The sequence below is a fragment of the Symphalangus syndactylus genome, chromosome 19 (genome assembly GCF_028878055.3).
Source record: "Symphalangus syndactylus isolate Jambi chromosome 19, NHGRI_mSymSyn1-v2.1_pri, whole genome shotgun sequence".
Classification (NCBI taxonomy): domain Eukaryota; kingdom Metazoa; phylum Chordata; class Mammalia; order Primates; family Hylobatidae; genus Symphalangus; species Symphalangus syndactylus.
The window spans coordinates 78,087,352-78,106,331 of NC_072434.2; the positions used below are offsets into that span (position 1 = coordinate 78,087,352).

The 18,980-nt window shown below is 44.1% G+C and overlaps 1 protein-coding gene across 2 annotated transcripts in view; it reads left to right on the plus strand.

Moving 5' to 3' along the window:
* Nucleotides 1-490: 490 nt before the first annotated feature.
* KCNK1 (potassium two pore domain channel subfamily K member 1) overlaps nucleotides 491-18,980 on the plus strand; it is a 58,690-nt gene continuing 40,200 nt past the window's right edge. The window contains exon 1 of one of the 2 annotated variants that reach the window (XM_055233729.2): nucleotides 491-949. In XM_055233729.2, the coding sequence (XP_055089704.1) occupies nucleotides 595-949 (355 nt within the window). In that variant the 5' untranslated portion in view covers nucleotides 491-594. The remainder of the gene's footprint in view (nucleotides 950-18,980) is intronic. The other variant, XM_063614020.1, reaches the window with a different exon arrangement.

Genomic DNA, 18,980 nt, shown 5'->3' on the forward strand with positions numbered 1-18,980 from the left:
CAGGAGTAGCTCGGACAGGGGGCTTGGACGGCCAGCGCATTGCCCAGAAGCGGCCCACACTACACGCGCGAGATCACACACACACACACACACACACACACACGCACACGCCGCGCGCAGTCAGTTAGAGTTTGGCTACTGGACCCAGGAAGGGAGGAAGCGGGAGGAGCTGGTGGCAGTCGGGTCGGGGTCTGGGCGCCACCGAGTGCCCGCCCCACCTCTGGAGTGCACAGAAGGCGGTGCGTCCCGGGCCCCGGCAGCCCAGCCCAGGCGCTCTGGCCAAGTTTGCGCGCGGTCTCCGCTGACTCTCGGGTTACCTGAGCCGGCAACCACGTCAGCGCCACATCATCTGGGCTTTTTATATTGCAAGGAAACAGGAAAAGAAGGAAGAAAAACATCGCCCGAGAGAGCCAATCGCAGGGAGACGGCGCTGCCCGGAGGAGCGGAGCGGGCGGCGGGCGGGAGCCAGGCCCGGGCGGGGGCGGGGGCGGGGGCGGGGGCGGCGGGGCCGGAGGGGGCGGTGGGCCGCGCTCCGGCCGGTCTGCGGCGTTGGCCTTGGCTTTGGCTTTGGCTTTGGCGGCGGCGGTGGAGAAGATGCTGCAGTCCCTGGCGGGCAGCTCGTGCGTGCGCCTGGTGGAGCGGCACCGCTCGGCCTGGTGCTTCGGCTTCCTGGTGCTGGGCTACCTGCTCTACCTGGTCTTCGGCGCAGTGGTCTTCTCCTCGGTGGAGCTGCCCTACGAGGACCTGCTGCGCCAGGAGCTGCGCAAGCTGAAGCGACGCTTCTTGGAGGAGCACGAGTGCCTGTCTGAGCAGCAGCTGGAGCAGTTCCTGGGCCGGGTGCTGGAGGCCAGCAACTACGGCGTGTCGGTGCTCAGCAACGCCTCGGGCAACTGGAACTGGGACTTCACCTCCGCGCTCTTCTTCGCCAGCACCGTGCTCTCCACCACAGGTAGGGTATCCTGCGCGCCCCCTGGCCGCCCCAGCCACCTCGCCCACACCCCACACACCCCAGCCCCGGCGCCCCGGCGCCCCGGGCACCTCTAACCCTCCCACCCCACCCCCCACCTTTCGCCATCCCGGCTCCTCCAGCCCGCCTCCCCTCACTGTGCTCCCGACCCTCCGACCTTCCCAATACTGGCGTCCCCGGCCTCTGCCTCGGTGACTCGGGGAGGGCAAGCCCTGCGGAGCCGGAAGCCAGAGAGGTGGCTCCAGACGTGACTTGGTTGTTGCCGTCCGTAACTCTGGGGAAGTGGTCCCTAACTTCGGCCTGGGTGGCTGCAGGTGCTTCCTCTCCTTGAGTTCTTTTTTCGCAACCCACTAAGCCAAACTGTCGGGTCTGAATGTGTAGCAGCACCTGGCCGCCGGGCGGCAAGGCAGCGGGATGATGGAAACTCACCACCTTCCTCCCGACCCCATCCCAGAGGCTGAGGCTGCAGTCTAGTAATAATGCCTTCTAAAGGGTCACCTTCCGGAGTCTGCCGTCCCTTTGGACCATGCACAGATATTCCGGCTCTTTTGTACCTTGGAGCAGTTTTGGGGGTAGTCGAGTGACATCACTCTGCTCTTCCCAGGTGACCTCTGGGTAGACAGGCCGATCCGGTTTCTTTTCAGAGTAGGAGGAAAGGTGAGGGAGAGTAAAGGAACCATAGGATTGCCTAAGATCTGACTAAACGGGGGCACCCTGATTCAGCAGTTCCTTCAACTTGAGGTGTGCGAGGCTCCCCATAAACTTCGAAGCTCCACGTCCCCGTGGGGCGCCCGGCCATGGAGGAGCGTCCGCAGGTGAAGGATGAGGCCGGGCGCATGACCCCGGGCTCGGTCACTGTGCCAGATTAGATGAATGAAGGCCGAATTTCCCCAGCCGGACCTAGTAAGGCACATACCCGGAGTGGAGATATCAGTTGGTATTTGGACAGTGGGAGGAATCTCAAAGAGCGTTCAGCACAGTCCTTTCTTTTGATCTATGAGATCCAATCTTTGAAATAATCCATCTCGTCATGCACAAGGTCACACACTTCCTAGTTACCAGTGTCGTCCTAGAACCTGGGCCTTGTGATTCCTCTGCCAGGAACACTTTGTAACCCCCCACCCTTAACCTTTACAGGTGAATCACATCCCTTTGTGTAACTCCAGCTCTTCCTTCCTCCCCACCGCCTCTCCACCACCCAAATTATTGTGTATAATTCCCTTTGGGCTATATCTTGTTGACTGTCTTGGTAATTACTTGGTAATGAGTAATAATACACTATTCATGTAGACCACATGAAACAATTATTCAGAGGTCTGGGGTTAATTACTAAACTGATGTAAATCTACCCTGAAATAAACAAGTGGAATTCTAGCTTGTATTGTGAGATCCAAAAAACTGTGTTAAATGTAGCGCTAGACAAGACAGACCTGTTATCTCACTTTCCAAAGAATGCCTGTTCCCTTGCCAATACAATTTAATTTTTCTTTCCATAACTCTGCCTCCACTGTCTTTACCTAGTTCTCTGTTCCTCAGATCATTTAGATCACCATGCCTTTCCTTTGGAGTATATGTGTGCTATATTGAGAGTCATTCATTCTTCCCAGAAGTAAGTGTTTCCACGGGGCTACAGAAAGCTTACAACTGGGTCACAATGTTGGGTAAACATTTTGAAGGATGATTATAGCGTGCGGTGTTTTCTTACTAATGATATCGTGAGGATAGAACAAGAATAACAGTTTGGAGGAAAAAGGTTTGCTTTTATCTGGGTGGGATTTTTCGTGACTCAAGTATAGTCTTAACATCGTATTGTCTAACTAAATGTTAAAAATTAGTTTATAATCTTGAATAGATGAGATATTCTTCCCAGAGGAGAATTAGAAAAAGGGGTAGTTTCTGTTTAAGAAAGGGGTGGGGTGGGAATAGACGTCTTATTATTGGTATTCAGATTGCTTTGTAGTTCCTAAGAAAGTCTGTATTCATGCAAAACAAGTGTTCATTTAAGAAATCAGTGCAAGGGGCACTTGAGGATAAACTAAATGAAAAAGGTGCCTCTTGGTTTGTAAAGTTAGCACATCAATGAATTCTTGTTATATGAATACAACTATTCTAAATGAAAAGTACTCTTCTGTTGGCTTTGTACTGCCCCATTATTTGACACATTTGATATTTCTTAAGGTTTCAAAACTATAACTACCCATTATTTGATTCATTTGATGTTTTTGAAAGTCTTCAAATTATCATAGGTGCCCTGGCCATGAATCTTATAATGGGTGAGAAATCTTTTCTTCCCTACAAGGGGAAATAAAGAGATGTTAAATTGTTTGCTGGAAACAAACAATATTTTAAATGGCTTGCTGGAAACAGACAATTTTTTAGAGTAAAGCTGATGTGCTTCATTACTAGGAAAATATTTTCTGGAAAAGCGCCAACCAAATAAAATGAATTGCAATCGCTTTTCGTTTTTTGGGTGGATATTAGACACGTTATGCTTTTTTTCTTTTCTTTTCTTAACACTTCTAGTCTTTTTGAAGGCAAATCACTGAGATAATTGTTACCTAATTAATCAGTACAGTCAATCCTTGACTTATTCAGAATGCTAACAATGAGCATTACAAAGATGCTGTTATTGGTAGTCATTGTTGTAACACAGGCCCATGAGTGCTTTTATGTCAGAATCTTCTCACCCCAGAATGTACAAACTTCCGTTTCTGGAAGGAACTGAGTAAAGTCTTCATGGTCTACTTGGAAGAAGGCTTAGGTTGGTAATTCAGCAATATTCTTCCCATTCTGTGCTTTGCCAAAGACTCTGAATTATTTCCAGCAAACAATTTAACATCTCTTTATTTCCCTTTGTAGGAAAGAAAAGATTTCTCACCCATCATAAGGTTCATGGCCGGGGAACTTATAATAAAATGCAAATTAACAAGATAAAAGCACACACATTTAGTTAATATAAGTTTTAGATGACATAGACGCCTTTAGAAATGAAGACCCAAAGAAACGGGGAAGTTTATGTATTTTTAGGGACAGTTGTGTAGACGAATGATTGGAGAACAAAAGGATATGATCTGAACAGGCACGGTGGCTCACACAGGAACTCCCAGCATTTTGGAAGGCCAAGGTGGAAGGATTGCTGGAGCTCAGGAGTTCAAGGCTGCAGTGAGCTGTGATTGCTCCATTGCACTGTAGCCTGGGCAACAGAGTGAGACCTCATCTCTACTAAAAGTTAACAAAATTAGCCTGGAGTGATGGCGTGTGCCTGTAGTCCCAGCTACCTAGAAGGCTGAGGCATTGAGCCCAGGAGTTTGAGGCTGCAGTGAGCTGTGATTGAGCCACTGTGTTCCAGCCTGGGCAACAGAGCAAGACTCTGTCTTGGAGGGGAAAAAAAAAAAAGAACAAAGAGGATATGATCTAAAAAGCTAATAAACTGGAGGAATTTAGCAAGGCCTATTTGTTCAGATTTTTCTTGGAATCTCTGTGTCTTCAAAGATAGAGCATTCCTTTTCTCAAGATATAGGATGGGCTCTCTTGTAATGAGGGTCTTCTTCAAAGGAAGGGCAGAGCTTCAGGGAAGAAGGTTGAGAGGAAGGCGAGAATGACCTTCCTGCTTCTGCTGTTTTCTCAAATGCTAAGGTGCCCTGTTTGGGGGTCGCATGCTCTGAACTCTATCACCCTTCATTCTAAAAGATACAGCAACATCTGCATAGGAATCATATGAGAACGAGTGGAACACTGCAATACAGTTTTGAGCTTTTCAGAAAGAAGAGTTGTATACAAAAAAAAAAAAAGGAAGTATTATAGACTGCAGAATTTCCCACAGAAATTTTATACTGTGTTGTTTTTTTTTTTTTTCTTCCCAAGGATTGAGGAAATAATGTCCAGGTGATATTTGGGGAGTAAGAAATAATTACTAAACTTTGGTAGCCACCTAAAACTTTGAACAGTGTCATTCATTCTTAAGAACAATTTGTAATGTTGATTTACTGAAATTTACTTCTTTATTCATTCCCAAAAGCAAGGCCATGTTATGATGACAACTGTTGGGTAAAAATACAGTTTTTGCCCAGGCGCAGTGGCTCACACCTGTAATCCCAGCACTTTGGAAGGCCGAGGCAGGCAGATCATGAGGTCAAGAGATCGAGACCGTCCTGGCCAACATGGTGAAACCCCGTCTCTACCAAAAATGCAAAAATTAGCTTGATGTGTTGGCGTGCACCTGTAGTCCCAGCTATTTGGGAGGCTGAGGCAGGAGAATGGCTTGAATCCGGGAGGTGGAGGTTGCAGTGAGCCGAGATCGCACCACTGTACTCCAGCCTGGCGACAGAGCAAGACTCCATCTCAAAAAAACAAAGAAACAAACAAACAAAAACAAAACAAAAAACAATTTTTGTATTCATACAGTATACAAACTTTTAATATCTTTTGCTGCTTTGTAAATGTATGATCCACGTGACAGCTCAGTTCTTGTTCCTTTTTATTTATTTTTATTTTTTGGAGATAGGGTCTCACTCTCTCACTCAGTCTGGAGTGCAGTGACACCATCGTGGGTCACTTCAGCCTCTAACTCCTGGGCTCAGTTTATCCTCCCACTTCAGCCTCCTGAGGAGCTGGGACTACAGGTGCGCACCACTGCACCTGGCCAATTTTTTTATTTTTCTTTAGAGAGGGTGGTCTTGCTTTGTTGCCTGGGTTGGTCTCCAACTTGTTGCCTTAAGCTATCTCCCGTCTCAGCCTCTCAAAGTGCTGGTATTACAGGCATGAGCCACCATGCCTGGCCCCTGTTCCTGCCATTGGTAGCCCTGGTGCCTTTAGCCAAGATGCTGCTTTATCCCTGTTTATGAAGAGATGCATTGAAACTCTAGTTAAAGTGTTCAGTAAGTGAACTTAATTGGGCTTGGTGTACAGTGGCTTTTGATTAAGGCAGGTAGGGAGCTGCTACAACATAGGTAGTTTTCAAATAAAGAAAATGGGAAGAGGCAATGGGGGATGCTGGACTGATCCTTAGTTGTCAAATTATTTTCAGTAGTACAAATGTGTTGTTACCATCAACAAATACTTGTTGAGCTTTTAAAATAGAGTGAAGTGGGCCAGACACGGTGACTTACGCCTGTAATCCCAGCACTTTGGGAAGCCGAGGCAGGCAGATCATGAGGTCAGGAGTTCAAGACCAGCCTGGCCAACATGGTGAAACCCCATCTGTACGAAAAATACCAAAATTAGTCAGGTGCAGTGGTGCATGCCTGTAATCCCACCTACTCGGGAGGCTGAGGCAGGAGAATTGCTTGAACCCGGGAGGCGGAGATTGCAGTAAGCCAAGATCACGCCACTGCACACCAACCTGGGCGACAGAGGGAGACTCCTCCATTCAGTGGGTGGGGGTGGGGGTGGGGCGAAGAATAGAATGAAGTGGGCGAACTAGGGCCCCCGGACCTAATCTAGCCCACCACCTGTTTTTGTGCTGCCTGAGCTAAGAATGGCTTTATATTTTCAAATGGGTGGGACAAAAAAAAAAGAAAAAGAAAAAGGAAAAGAATGTTTTCTGACACAGTCAAGTTTTATGAAAATCAAATTTCATTGTCCATAAACACACCTTTATTGGTGTGTAGCCACACCTGTTTGCTTCTGTATCATTTATGACTGCTTAGCGGCTAAGGTGGCAGAGTTGAATAGGTGAACAGAAACCATGTGACCACAAAACCTAAAATATTTACTGTCTGACAAAAAAAGTTTGCTGACATCTGCTTCAGAATGATACTTGAGAGGTACACTAAGAGTATTCTGAGTATTTCACTTCCTTTTGGGAAACTTCGTGTCAGAAAGTTCAGCTTTTCAGACTTCTTTATGCTATTGTTTTAAGTGGTATGCAACATTGAATAAATTACGTGTCACCACCAACCACTTTCAAAACAAATGTTTATTTCAGATGTCACTTACTTGTGGTCCAATTTATGTCACTGCTTTTTTTTTCCTTTATTGGTGACAAGCTACACTTCACACTGTGATTATCTTATCTAAAATATGCAATAAATACCATATTATATCTACTATAGAATTTACATTAAATTAAGCAAGCAAACTCTGTATCAGCCAGAAGAGAGATCCAAAATCCCGTATTCTGACGTTTGTGCTCTGTATTTACAGGTCTTGATTTTGACCCTTTACATTTAATTCTAGAAGTTTAATCATCTGGTTTTTCAAGCCTACAATACAGAGGGAAGGGCACAGCTATGGGGAAATATACATGGCAGGTTATAAAAAGATAAATAGTTAAAAAATTCCAAACTAAGATTTTATTTTAAAATAGCATCTTTATTGAACCCTTTATATGTGCCAGGCAATGTTTACACATATTCTTTTCCATGCATTGCAATAAACTGATGAGATATAGGTATCATTGTCTTCACTTTACAGAGTATGAAACGGAAATTTAGGTTGAACAACTTCTCTACCTAGCTCCCAAAGCTGGAAGTGACATGGTCTTGATTTGAACGCAGTTATATCTAAGAACCTGAGCTTTAGCACCTGGGCATAGGAGCTTGTTATGGGCCGAATCATCTCCCTTAAGTTCTTATGTCGAAGTTCTACCCTCAGTATTTCAAAATGTGACGGTTTTTATAGGTAACATCTTTAAGGAGGTGATTAAGTTAAAATGAGGCCACAGTGAGAAGGTGGCCATCTGCAAGCCAAGACAGAGGCCTCAGAAGAAATGAAGCCTGTAGACACATTGATCTTGAACTTGAAGCCTCCAGAACTTTGAGAAAATAAATTTCTGTTGTTTAAGCCACCCGCTTGTGATATTTTGTTAAGGCAGCCCTAGCAAACTAATATAGAGGTACATAATAGTTTTTATTTAGTTGCACAAAAACCATACAAATAGTGGAAGACAAGAGACAGAATCTTTAAGTCTTTAGTCTTGCAACAAACAATTTTATATACCTGAATGTGGCATCATTGTTTTAGAGCGCAATATAGTAATCGATGTCCTTGAATCATCAAGAAAATTATCTCAACTTGTTTCTACTTAAGAAGGCAGGGAAGTGTATAATAAATTCTAGAAACATTTCCACCCAATAATGGTCAAAGAAAACAGATGCTTAGTGTTTAAATCTGTGAACTCATACCTGTCTATAAAACATATTAGTTTTTAGTATTTTGAAGGTTTGGGTTTTTTTTTTAACTATAAATGTGTTATTATCTATGCCTATTTTATAGCCCCTGGAAGATACTGCTACTATTATCAATAACTTGGAAGAAATGATGTCTCTCCTTTTATGACATAACTGTAAGTCCTATCAAGGACAGAATCTTTGATTGAACCAGTAACCTAATGGGAACTCCAGTGCTTTCAGAACAAGCTGTTTTATGACATTGCTCATTGGAGTGTTGTGTGTGATTGTCATTTTATAGCCCCTGGAAGATACTGCTACTATTATCAATAACTTGGAAGAAGTGATGTCTCTCCTTTTATGACATAACTGTAAGTCCTGTCAAGAACAGAATCTTTGATTGAACCAGTAACCTAATGGGAACTCTGGTGCTTTGAGAACAAGTTGTTTTATGACACTGCTCATTGGACTGTTGCTGTGTGTGGGTGTCTCTTGTCTTTGGAGCATGTGAATTGCCGACACTCAATTGTTTTGACCCATAAACATGGCAATTCCACAAGGTTCAGCTTACTACAAGGTTGGTTTCAGGGGCAGAAATCTCATCTGCCTCATACGCTCTGACATACTCAGAGTTGCACTGTCCTGGGTTTTATTCTCCAAAGACATCTTCCAATTGTATTATTGACAAATCTGTGAAATACTAAGGTGCTGAAGTTCTTCATTGACTGTGTCATGCCCAGGTGGCTTGTTCAAGGCAGGAGATAAAGGTTGTCACTTTATTGGAAAGCAAGCAACTTTTGGGGTGTTTTATTGACTCCCATGATCCTTCTATCTCCTAGACTCAGTCTGTACTCTGACTTTCTTTGTTTCTTTTGCATAGATCCCTTATTTTTTGTTCAATCCCCAAAGTTGGTGGCCCACTCTCTGTCAGCAGAATATTGCAAGGTGATGCCCCTGATCTGAGGCTGAATGGAGGAAGAAAGAGAATGGGGAGTTGGAGGCGTAGAGTTTGTGCACCTGAAAGGACTGTGGGATTGTCTCCTTGAACTTGAGTCAGATCAGAAGGGCTTATCTGTGACTTTCTACTGGTTTTCATGTTTGCCTTCTTTAATTTGTAAAACAGCTGATTGTTATATTGACGACATTAATTTGCTTAGGTTAGACATGGGAGTGTTTTTAATTTGCTACCATCTGCTCGATCCCAGATCAGAGTCTAACTTTTTGCATTGGCTCCTCTGACTGGGATTGATGAACTTTGTGAAATAAAAGCCTGCCCACTGCTGCCTCTGAGACGCAGTTATCAGTACCCATGGAAGGGCTTTAGGCAGAAAGCTCCCAGGAAGCTCAGAGAGAGTTAGTGAAATCACGGCTGATTCATTCAGAGGACAGAAAGCCAGGCACAGAGTGTTAAATACAACATTTTCTCACCCATATGTGGAAGCTAAAAAAAGTTAAACAGTTTTTCTAATGTACTAACTTCTGGGATTATCTTTTCAAAAAAAAAAACAATGGAAGATAATGAAAACAAATGGAAATGGTTAGCAAGAAAAAAAAAGGTTGGCTTTATAGAAGCAAAAAGTAAACCGAGCATACTAGCTTCTGGAAAGGGTACGGGGAGGGGGATGGGGAGAGATTTGTTACAGGATACGAAATTACAGCTAGATAGGAGGAATAATTTCTGGTTGTCTATACCACTGTAGAATGACTATAGTTAACAGTAATATATAGTTTCAAGTCGCTAAAAGGAAGGTATTAAATGTTCCCAACACAAAGAAATGATAAACATTTCAGATGATGGATATGGTAATTACCCTGATCTGATCACTGTACATTATATGTACTGAGGTATCACTGTGTACCTCATAAATATGTAAAATTGTTATGTGTCAGTTTTAAAAAGAAGAAAGAAACCTTTTGTTTTTTGTTATTCAGACGGAGTCTCGCTCTGTCACCCAGGCTGGAGTGCAGTGGCGTGATCTCAGCTCACTGCAACCTCCACCTCCCAGGTTCGAGCGATTCTCCTGCCTCAGCCTCCTGAGTAACTGGACCACAGGCACATGGGCCTCTGTTTCCTCATCAAGAGAATAAAGTTATATCTAAGGTCTCTTGAATAGAAGTAACATCTTTAGTACCTTCTTCATTTTTCAGAAAAGGACACAGATTCAGATATATGAAGAAATGTGCCTTAAGTTGCTCCTTTTGAGCACCTGTTGAGTGCTTGGGATGCCAAGTGAGGCCAAGAGAGGTGCTATGGGAACCAGGTGCCAGGTGAAGCCAGGTGAAGACAGGTGAGGCCAGGTGAAGACAGGTGAGGCCAGGTGAAGACAGATGTTATGGGAACCAGCAGGTGGAAAGCTAAGTGCTATGGAGAAAGAGCGGGAAGAAATGGAGGAGGTGCCTGGGACAACAGAACCTGAAAAGAACCTGCTTCTCAGTAGCCCCAAGTCCTGTGTGTGCCTGGCTCAGCGCGTCCTGGGGGGCACCCTTTCCTGGGATAGGGCACTTCTGCCGCCTCCCTCCTCAGTGCATACTTCCACTAAAGACTCTTCAGACTCTGTTCAGATGAAACGATGAAACCATTGTCTGAATAAGCCCCAAGAGGCTTCAGTGAAGCAGAGTGAATAGGGGACTGGGGCATCAACTTGAGTAAATGCTTAACTCAGGTCACAGAGCCCCCCACATAACAAGGGATGACCGTCAACAACTGAAGCCTCCAACTCCAACCCTATTGATCATACTCAGAGAAATGAAACCTAACATGTTTTACTCTCTCTAAATCCCTTAGAAACATTCTACCTGCTTTTGTTTTGTTTTTTGGCTTCAATAGTTTCAGGTTTAATTTCTTTTTTTTAAAGAAAGCTTTTTTGGCAAGGTGCGGTGGCTCGCCTGTAATCCCAGCACTTTGGGAGGCTGAGGTGGATCACCTGAGGCCAGGAGTTCAAGACCAGCATGGCCACCAACATGGCAAAACCTTGTCCCTACTAAAAATACAAAATGGGTTTTGAAGCTATTCATATAAAAACAATGATATCTGGGGAGCCTCATGTGTACTCAGTGCACCACAAAAGGCCCTAAGTGATGTAAAGAGAAGAGAGGCATTTATTCCTCACTGAGTATTTGTGGAGCACTTTGGTTACTAGGTACTACTCCAGGCACTTAGGGATATGTCAGGGAACAAAACCAAAAAAATCACTTTTGCCCTCCTGAATGTGTCAGTCTGGGTCAGGATCGGAGATACAATTGTAGGGGCCAAGAGAAAACTTCTCCTTCACCCTCTGAAGGTTCACTGAAAATCATCTGATAAAAAGCAGATTAATAGGAGAAAAGGCATATACAGTTGCTTGATCATAGTTTATGTGACATGGGAGCCTTCAGAATGAAGACCCAAAAACACAGGGGAAACCATTCGCTTTTATGCTTAGGTTCAACAAAGTATAAACAGGTGTGTAAAAAATAGGATTGGACCAGAAGGGAATGATCTAAATCTTATAAGACCGAGCGGGGAAGCCCAGCAAGGCCTATCTGGAATCTTCTTGGCCTCTCTGAGCATGTATTCCTTCCTTCTGGGTGTGGGGCAGCACCCTCTCTGGAATAGGGATTCTTATGACCTACAGTCAGACAAGATGGGTCATATAATTTCACTGGCCGGTTTTACATAGAAAGGTGGAGGAAAAGTTTTATGGTTTTATGGCTGGCTTTGGGGAAACGGGGCTCTAGTCTCTAGGATCCACCTTGGGGAAGAGGTATTCCAGATTTTATGGCTAGCCTCGGGGAGGATGAGGGGTGAGAGATAGGAGGGCAGGAGAAGATCAGAGAAAAACTTTTGCTTCTGGGACCTTCATTTTGGGTTATCATTTTCTGAGCTCCAGCATGAACAAGGAGACCACTAAGGGAAATGCACAGGATGTTAGGTGGTGATAGATGCTCACGAACAACGATGCAGAGCAAAGGAGATGGGGAGTGTGTGATTAGTGTATGGTGAAGGGGGCAGAGTCCAGGATTGTAGTCTTCCATAAAGTTGCCCGTGAAAGCCTCACTGAGAAGATGGCACTTACGTAAAGAGTGAGAGGAGGTGGGGAGTGCCTTATGCAGTTTTCTGGGGAGCTGTGTTCCAGAACAAAGGCCCCTGTTGGAGGTGCAGTGACTGTGGCTGGAGCTGAGTAAGAGGGGAGTGATGAGGTCAGGAAGAAGGGGAGGGGGCAGATGCTGTAGGATGTCCTAGGCCACTGCAAAACCTCTGGCTTTTATCTGAGCTAGGGGAAAAGCACTGGGAGAGTTTGATCAAAGGGTTGACACAGTCTGACTGACTGTTCCAATGCGTTCACTCTGGCTGGTGTAGGAGGGCAAGGCTGAGGCTGAGACCTAAAAGGAGGCTCTTCTGATGACCCAGGGGGTCACTGGACCACCGATGCCTCTCGGTGACTCAGAAAAGTGGTGATGAGAAGTGGTCAGATTCTGGATTCATATTGTTGGCCAAACCATCTGGCTTTGCTGATGGATTGGATGTGAAGGGTAAAAAAAAAGAAGAGTGAAGAATGACCCCAGGGTTTCTGGCCTGAGCCCCTGGCAATGTGGTTCTTCTTTACAGACCAAAGGAAGGCCGTGGAAGGAGAAGGTGTTGGATAAAGAATCTCGAGCAGGGTCCAGAACCTGCTGAACTTGAGGTCCCTTTTGGGTGTCCAGGAGGATCTATCTACACAAGGCACACAGTAAACCCTAATGGGGCGTGATGAGGGCCACACTCGGAGTATAGGTGACAGTGCCTTCTGTTGGTGCAGCATGCCATGATGTCATGTTGTATCACACACATCGATTAACTCACTGCAGAGGCTGAAGAAGGCTTTTGGGGGTGATGTCTGATTTTGACCTTGAAGGAAAAATAGAATGTCAGTAAGTAGAAAAGAAAGAAGAGGTCATTCAGACTGAGAATGTGAATTCCCTGGGCTGATCTGCCATTTAATCAATACATTTAACAACAGTGTTAAATACTTCCAGGCTAAGAAAGTGCCTAAACTGTAATATTGTTTTCTAATTTAATATTACAAAAGGTTGTTTGGGAAACTGAAAAGAAAGCCCCCAAAAGAAGTATTTGCTTCATATTTTCTTAAAATTAACAGTAGGATATTTAGTATTTGATATAATTGTTTCATAAAAATTATATTTTATATAATTCAAAGAATAAGTAAATATCTCTGGTACTCTTTTAAGGAGTAGCTAATATTAAATAAAGCCACCAAGGAATGAATCTAGGTGGTTTCTGTTTTTAGGAAGTAAGTAAAACATGATTTTTTTTCACAAACAATCTAAACATTTTAGGAGTATGTCAGGTTCAAATAAACACATTGACGATTTTTACAGTTTGTAATGATGGGAGGATTTTCATGTGACTCTCAGAAAAACACCTGAGTGATTTTCATTTTTACTGTGTTGTTGCTTTGTTGTTTGAAATGATCCCATGAGTATAACAGGGCTGGCTCCTTGCTCATTATTGATCATCTAAACATCTTCTTTATTTCCCTCAAATACTGTATTTTTTATGAAGCCACAGCTTGTAAATAACAGAAAGGGAAATAAAATGTTTTAAACTAGAATTAAAAGGTTAAAATATGGTTGTAACTAACATTCTTCAAATGTTTGAACACGGGTTACCAAGGCACTTAATTATTTAAAGCCCATGGTTAGATGGATTAAGTTAATTAAAGAACCTGGAGAGGCTGTTCTGCAGCTGCCTACGTGTCAGACTGACTCAGAAATTCTGACTCAGAAATTCTGAGTAGCAAAGCGCCCACATCGCTACCTACCTGCCACCCAGTGCTCTGACACGAGCCATCTTAGAAAAACAGTCTGTCGCCCACGGGCCAGCTCCAGCAGATGCACCTCGCAGTGGGAGGGTGGGCGGGTGCGGATGAGCTGAGCCGTTTCGCACCCTCAAACAGCAGGGAAGAGCACTGTTGTGTGGATCCACAATCTGTCATCCACTGCTACTCCCATCTCACCCTCCCCTCCACTGCAGAGCAGCTGATGTTTGAAAATCCAACCAACCAAGATGGAATAAAGAAAAAAACCTAAAATTTTAAGAAAGTTGGGGAGCACAAAAAAGCAAATTTCTGTTAGTAGTTGATGGGACGTGACCTAAAGTGATATTTGCTCTTTCAGCAACTCTGGTGGAACACCAGAGTTATTTGTAATCTGAATGAGGCTAAAAAGACATGTTTGGCACCTGAACTTGCCTGTCCAGATTTTCTCTTTTGCTTCACTCAGAACTATGTTTTGTGCATTGACTTGTGTTAGTCATCTCTACCCAGATGTCTGAGCTGTGTCACATTGACCCAGTGGCAGTGGAGTGTGTGTGCCCTCGGAATTTCTTCTGCCTGTCTTCACTGTCCCAGTCTCTACACAAGCCCGGCTAAGGGCGGTGCCATCTCACAGGAGCATTCCCTCATAACCATCACTGGCTTGGGGAATGGAGCTGGCAAATCAAATTGTCATCGGTGATATCAGACTGAATTAATACTACTGAAAAGTCCAACCTCGAAGATGGAAACAGTAGGTATTGGAGAATCCAGAAGAGGGAAGGGTGGAAGGAGGGCCAGGGTCGAGAAACTACCCATTGGATACTATGTTCACTATCTAAGTGATGAGTTCATGAGAAGCCCAAGCCTCACCATTACGCAACATACCCAAATAACACACCTGCACACGTGCCCCCGAACCTAAAGTACAAAAGAATTGTAACAATTTAAAAAGTCGGCCAGATGTGGTGGCTCATGCCTGTAATCCCAGCACTTTGGGAGGCCGAGGCGGGCAGATCACCTGAGCTCAGGAGTTCGAGACCAGTCTGGCCAACATGGTGAAACCCTCATCTCTACTAAAATTCAAAAATTAGCTGGGCGTGGTGGTGGGTGCCTGTAATCCCAGCTACTCGGGAGGCTGAGGAGGAGAATAGCTTGAACTTGGGAGGCAGAGTTTGCAGTGAGCTGAGATTGTACCACTGCACTCCAAGCCTGGGCAACAGAGCAAGACTCTGTCTCAAAAAAATATATATATATAATAATAATAATAAATTTTAAAAGCCCAACCTAATGTAGTGAAAAGTGAGAATCATGAATTATTTTTAGGGAAAATGTTTATGTTCAGAGATACTGAATTACCTTACATAGACTGAAGTCAATGTGTGGATTGGAAGTGTGAAAGCATTGAATTGGGGACTGGTGGCCTGAGTTCTCTTCAGACAAAAATTCCTTGTGGATTTCTCTAGATTTTGGTTGCTTCTTCTATACAATGAAAAGGCTAAGTAAGACCCCCTTCTAACTCTAACATTTTATAATCCTAGGTCTTTGGAATATTTACTGAGTACATCCCAACATGTGGGGATGCATTAAAAAATACTGTAAAGGGATAATCACTGAAATAAAAAAGCCCACAGCCAGCTGGGGAGACTCGACTGAAACATAAAAGTCCCAGAAAGCTGCATAGGATGTAGAGACCTAACTGTTGAATTGTATGAGACCCCTGGTAACATCTGTAGGACTTTGACAGGGAGATGGCTGAAGTGGTCAGGGAAGCTTTATGGAGTAGGCGCATTGAGATAAACAGGCAGTATGGTAAGGTTAGGTAGAGTGGGCCGGGGAAGAGGGCTGTTAAGGAAAGGGACATATACTCAGCACACACATCCAGAAGTGGAAGGCAGCCTCGCCTTAGAGAGACCGTGAGGGTGCCAGCCTCTCAGAGCCAAAGCTCCCTGCTGGCACACAGCAGCAGGCGACAGGCACTGAAGGTGGAGGTGAGACGTGGGAAGCAGATCTGGCACTTGAGTCAGTAGAAAATGGGGAGCCTCTGTAGGCTCCTGGTCCTGCACCATGATAAATAGCCTGTCCTGCAGCCTGGCTTAAACAGGGAAAGCCGGAGTTAGGCAACAGAGTGCCGAGGCTTTCTCAGCCATTCAAACACAAGCATGGAAGAAGAGATTGCGCTGACCAGAGGACCGCCAGGGTGTGACGCTCCGTAGTCTCAGGGATGAAGGAAAGCCATGGGCAAAGCTTGTCATGGACAGCTCCTAGGTGGACATAAATGGAAACTCATTGGTCGTGGGGCACGGCGGGAAGAGGGAGACGGCCCTGGATGGCCAAAACAAGAATTTCACAACCCAAACCCGACTAGAAAGGCTGGGTGAGTAGCAAAGTTGTTGCTGTATGTAGGAGTGTAAGTTTTTTCTGGGTGTGTATGTGGCAGGGGATATAGAAGGGAACAACCCCAGTTCTGTGTATCTTCACCTCCCAACACCTGTGTGGGCCGGCCCGACCCCACACATTGGGTGTTCTGAGAGGTGGGCAATGGGAGCTGGTTCCACCATCCGAATTCTCATGGATTCAGCCGTAAAATGATGAGTAAGCTCTCAAGGGTGTACCTGTAGGATCTGCTTGTAATTACTGTGTCAGTTAGTTACAAATGGGTACTTCTAAATAGTTTTGAAAGCGTTTGAGTAGTTGCTCCAATCGTGTTTATACTGTTAATTGGCTTTAAATAAATTATTTTTTGTCAGAGCAAACCCCAACTTCAGTTCAGTTCCTAAGTCACTGAGTTGTAACTTAACTAAGCTTTAGTTTACTCTCATCTTTAAAAGAAACAGGCATTCTTTGCATTTTGTACAATTCCTTGCATTTTGTAATTGTTCAAGGAAAGTACAATTCTTTGCATTTTGTAATTGTTCAAGATAACTTCTTAGTACATTGGCCTCAGATTAAGGATGTCTGGCTTCTCTTTAATCTCTTAATATTTTCATTTTTGCTCTAGGGCTCCGAATATTACAAGTCTGTTCTTGACAAGGAAGTTGGGATGACGGAACTACTGTATGAAAACTCAGAAATGCTCAGAAGTGCAGACCTTTGATTCTGTTTTCTTCCTCATCAGATAGGAATTTTTTTTAACTATGCACAGAATCACACTTGCAAAGTCTTCTTTTCCTTCTTGTTACTTTATTTAGAAGCTGTGAACTCAAGAAGTAGGTCCCATGTTGAACCTACATGTGCACAGGTGATTCTTTTAGCCAAGGCATTTCCACACTCATGCCCAAGTCTGGAGATACACAGGTATGTGGAAACGTTTGAAAAGCAAAGCCAGGTTGATGAGACTTTCAATCTCTTAATAACCTGTCATCTAACCTCTAAGGGTCCACTCTGGTAAGTGTCAATGGCAGACATGCTCCCTCTCCAGATCACATTAGTCAAGTGCACTCTCAGAGCAGTGACAGCACCATAGAAACTTGATACACAGCTCATTTGCAGCAAAAGAGAGAGGTAGATATTAGCATTTCCAAAAGAGCTACTTAAAACAATTATAGTAGGTTGAATATGAGCCCTATACTTCTGTTCTTACATGTTTTGACAAGGAAAAGACCATGCCTCACCTCTGGCTCTCAAAATTGTGTATCATCCACAGTCTATTTTATTTATACCTACGTGGTAACTGCTAACTCAAATAGGCGTGATGGTGACCGATTATCATTGTGTTTCCCTTTGCCACCAGGTTCAGGATTCTGACAACATCAGGATATGCCCATGAAAGGTTGTCACTCACTGAACCCCTAATGCCTGTTTAACTGTTGGGGAAGAATGAGAATCACTGCCCTGAGACACAGAATTTAATTAGGCCTGCTTCTTTATGTTTCTCTTTAATGATAGGATTTTAAGCTCAACGGTTATCAGCTCAAAAGCAGAAAATGTTCATTCCCGTTTGTATCTTGAAGACTGTGCAGTAGGTGAGCTCGCCGTTAATCTAACTGAATTTCTCCCTACTTGTAGACATTATGGTTTTGAAAGCAGCCTTCTAAGAGTGCACTAAAGTTACCCTCACTCATCATCTCTACTCTGCAAGTCTAAAAAGGTGGCACGTGTCAGGGTACACAGTAAGACAATTCATTTATTTTTAAGTGTTTCCATTCTCCACTCATTTCCTCATCTGTGCAGTGAGGCTGAGCTAAAATTTAGCTGTGTGTTCCTAAAGAAATGTGCTCACTGTTTTCACACATTAGCCTTGTTCCTGTGCTGGCTCTCATTACATGCTGATAGATTCTGCTTTTTTTCTAAGCAAGTAATTCTCCTTTTCCCATTAAATGCAGAGGCAGAGGGAGGAGTTTCACCCGGAAATGTCCGTGACTGAGTCTGTCTTCTAGGTTGGTCCTTTTTGGCTCCAACAGAGGGATCCACTGCATTAGGCTCGACAGAGGTCTCATGGTTCAACCTGGCTGCAGCCCTGAAAGTCAGTTGGACAGCAGTTGCCCAAGATGCCATGACAAAACTTACCCATCCTGTTCCCTGTTCCGCATGCGTGCTGTTGTGCTTACTGGAACAGGAAAACATTGCGTTGTCTTCTGCTAAGTGGGAACAGGACATTTGGCTGAAAAGCTTCTTAGCATGGGCTAATATGTGCTCTGTCCACTCAGCTCAGGGAACTCTCTCATTTTATTCCCACAGGCTGCTGCTTAAATTAATGATTTCTTTGATGACAGGTTCTGCATGAATTCACTTTAACATCATTGCTCTGTTTTCTACTCTTTTTTTTTCTCCCTAAAAATGTGAGCTCTAATTTGAAGCTAATAAGTTTTGACATGCAAGCAACCAAATTACTGGATAGAGCAAGAAGAATATTTTATTAGTAATTTTGACAAGATAGGATGGTAAGGTCAATTAATGAACTAATGAACCTCAAGGTTCATTTTTTCATAACCCTACTGGGACTGGATTTCTTTCTTTCTTTTTTTCTTAAGCTGCCAACAGTTCTTGTCAGGATTCAATGTAGATGCTGCTGCTGGCTGTGCTGGCGGTGGTTTGATCTCCGTTGTGTGGGCTTCACAAGGGGTTCTGGTTCAGTGATTCCAGTAATGGCTACCACTCGGTGACCACATA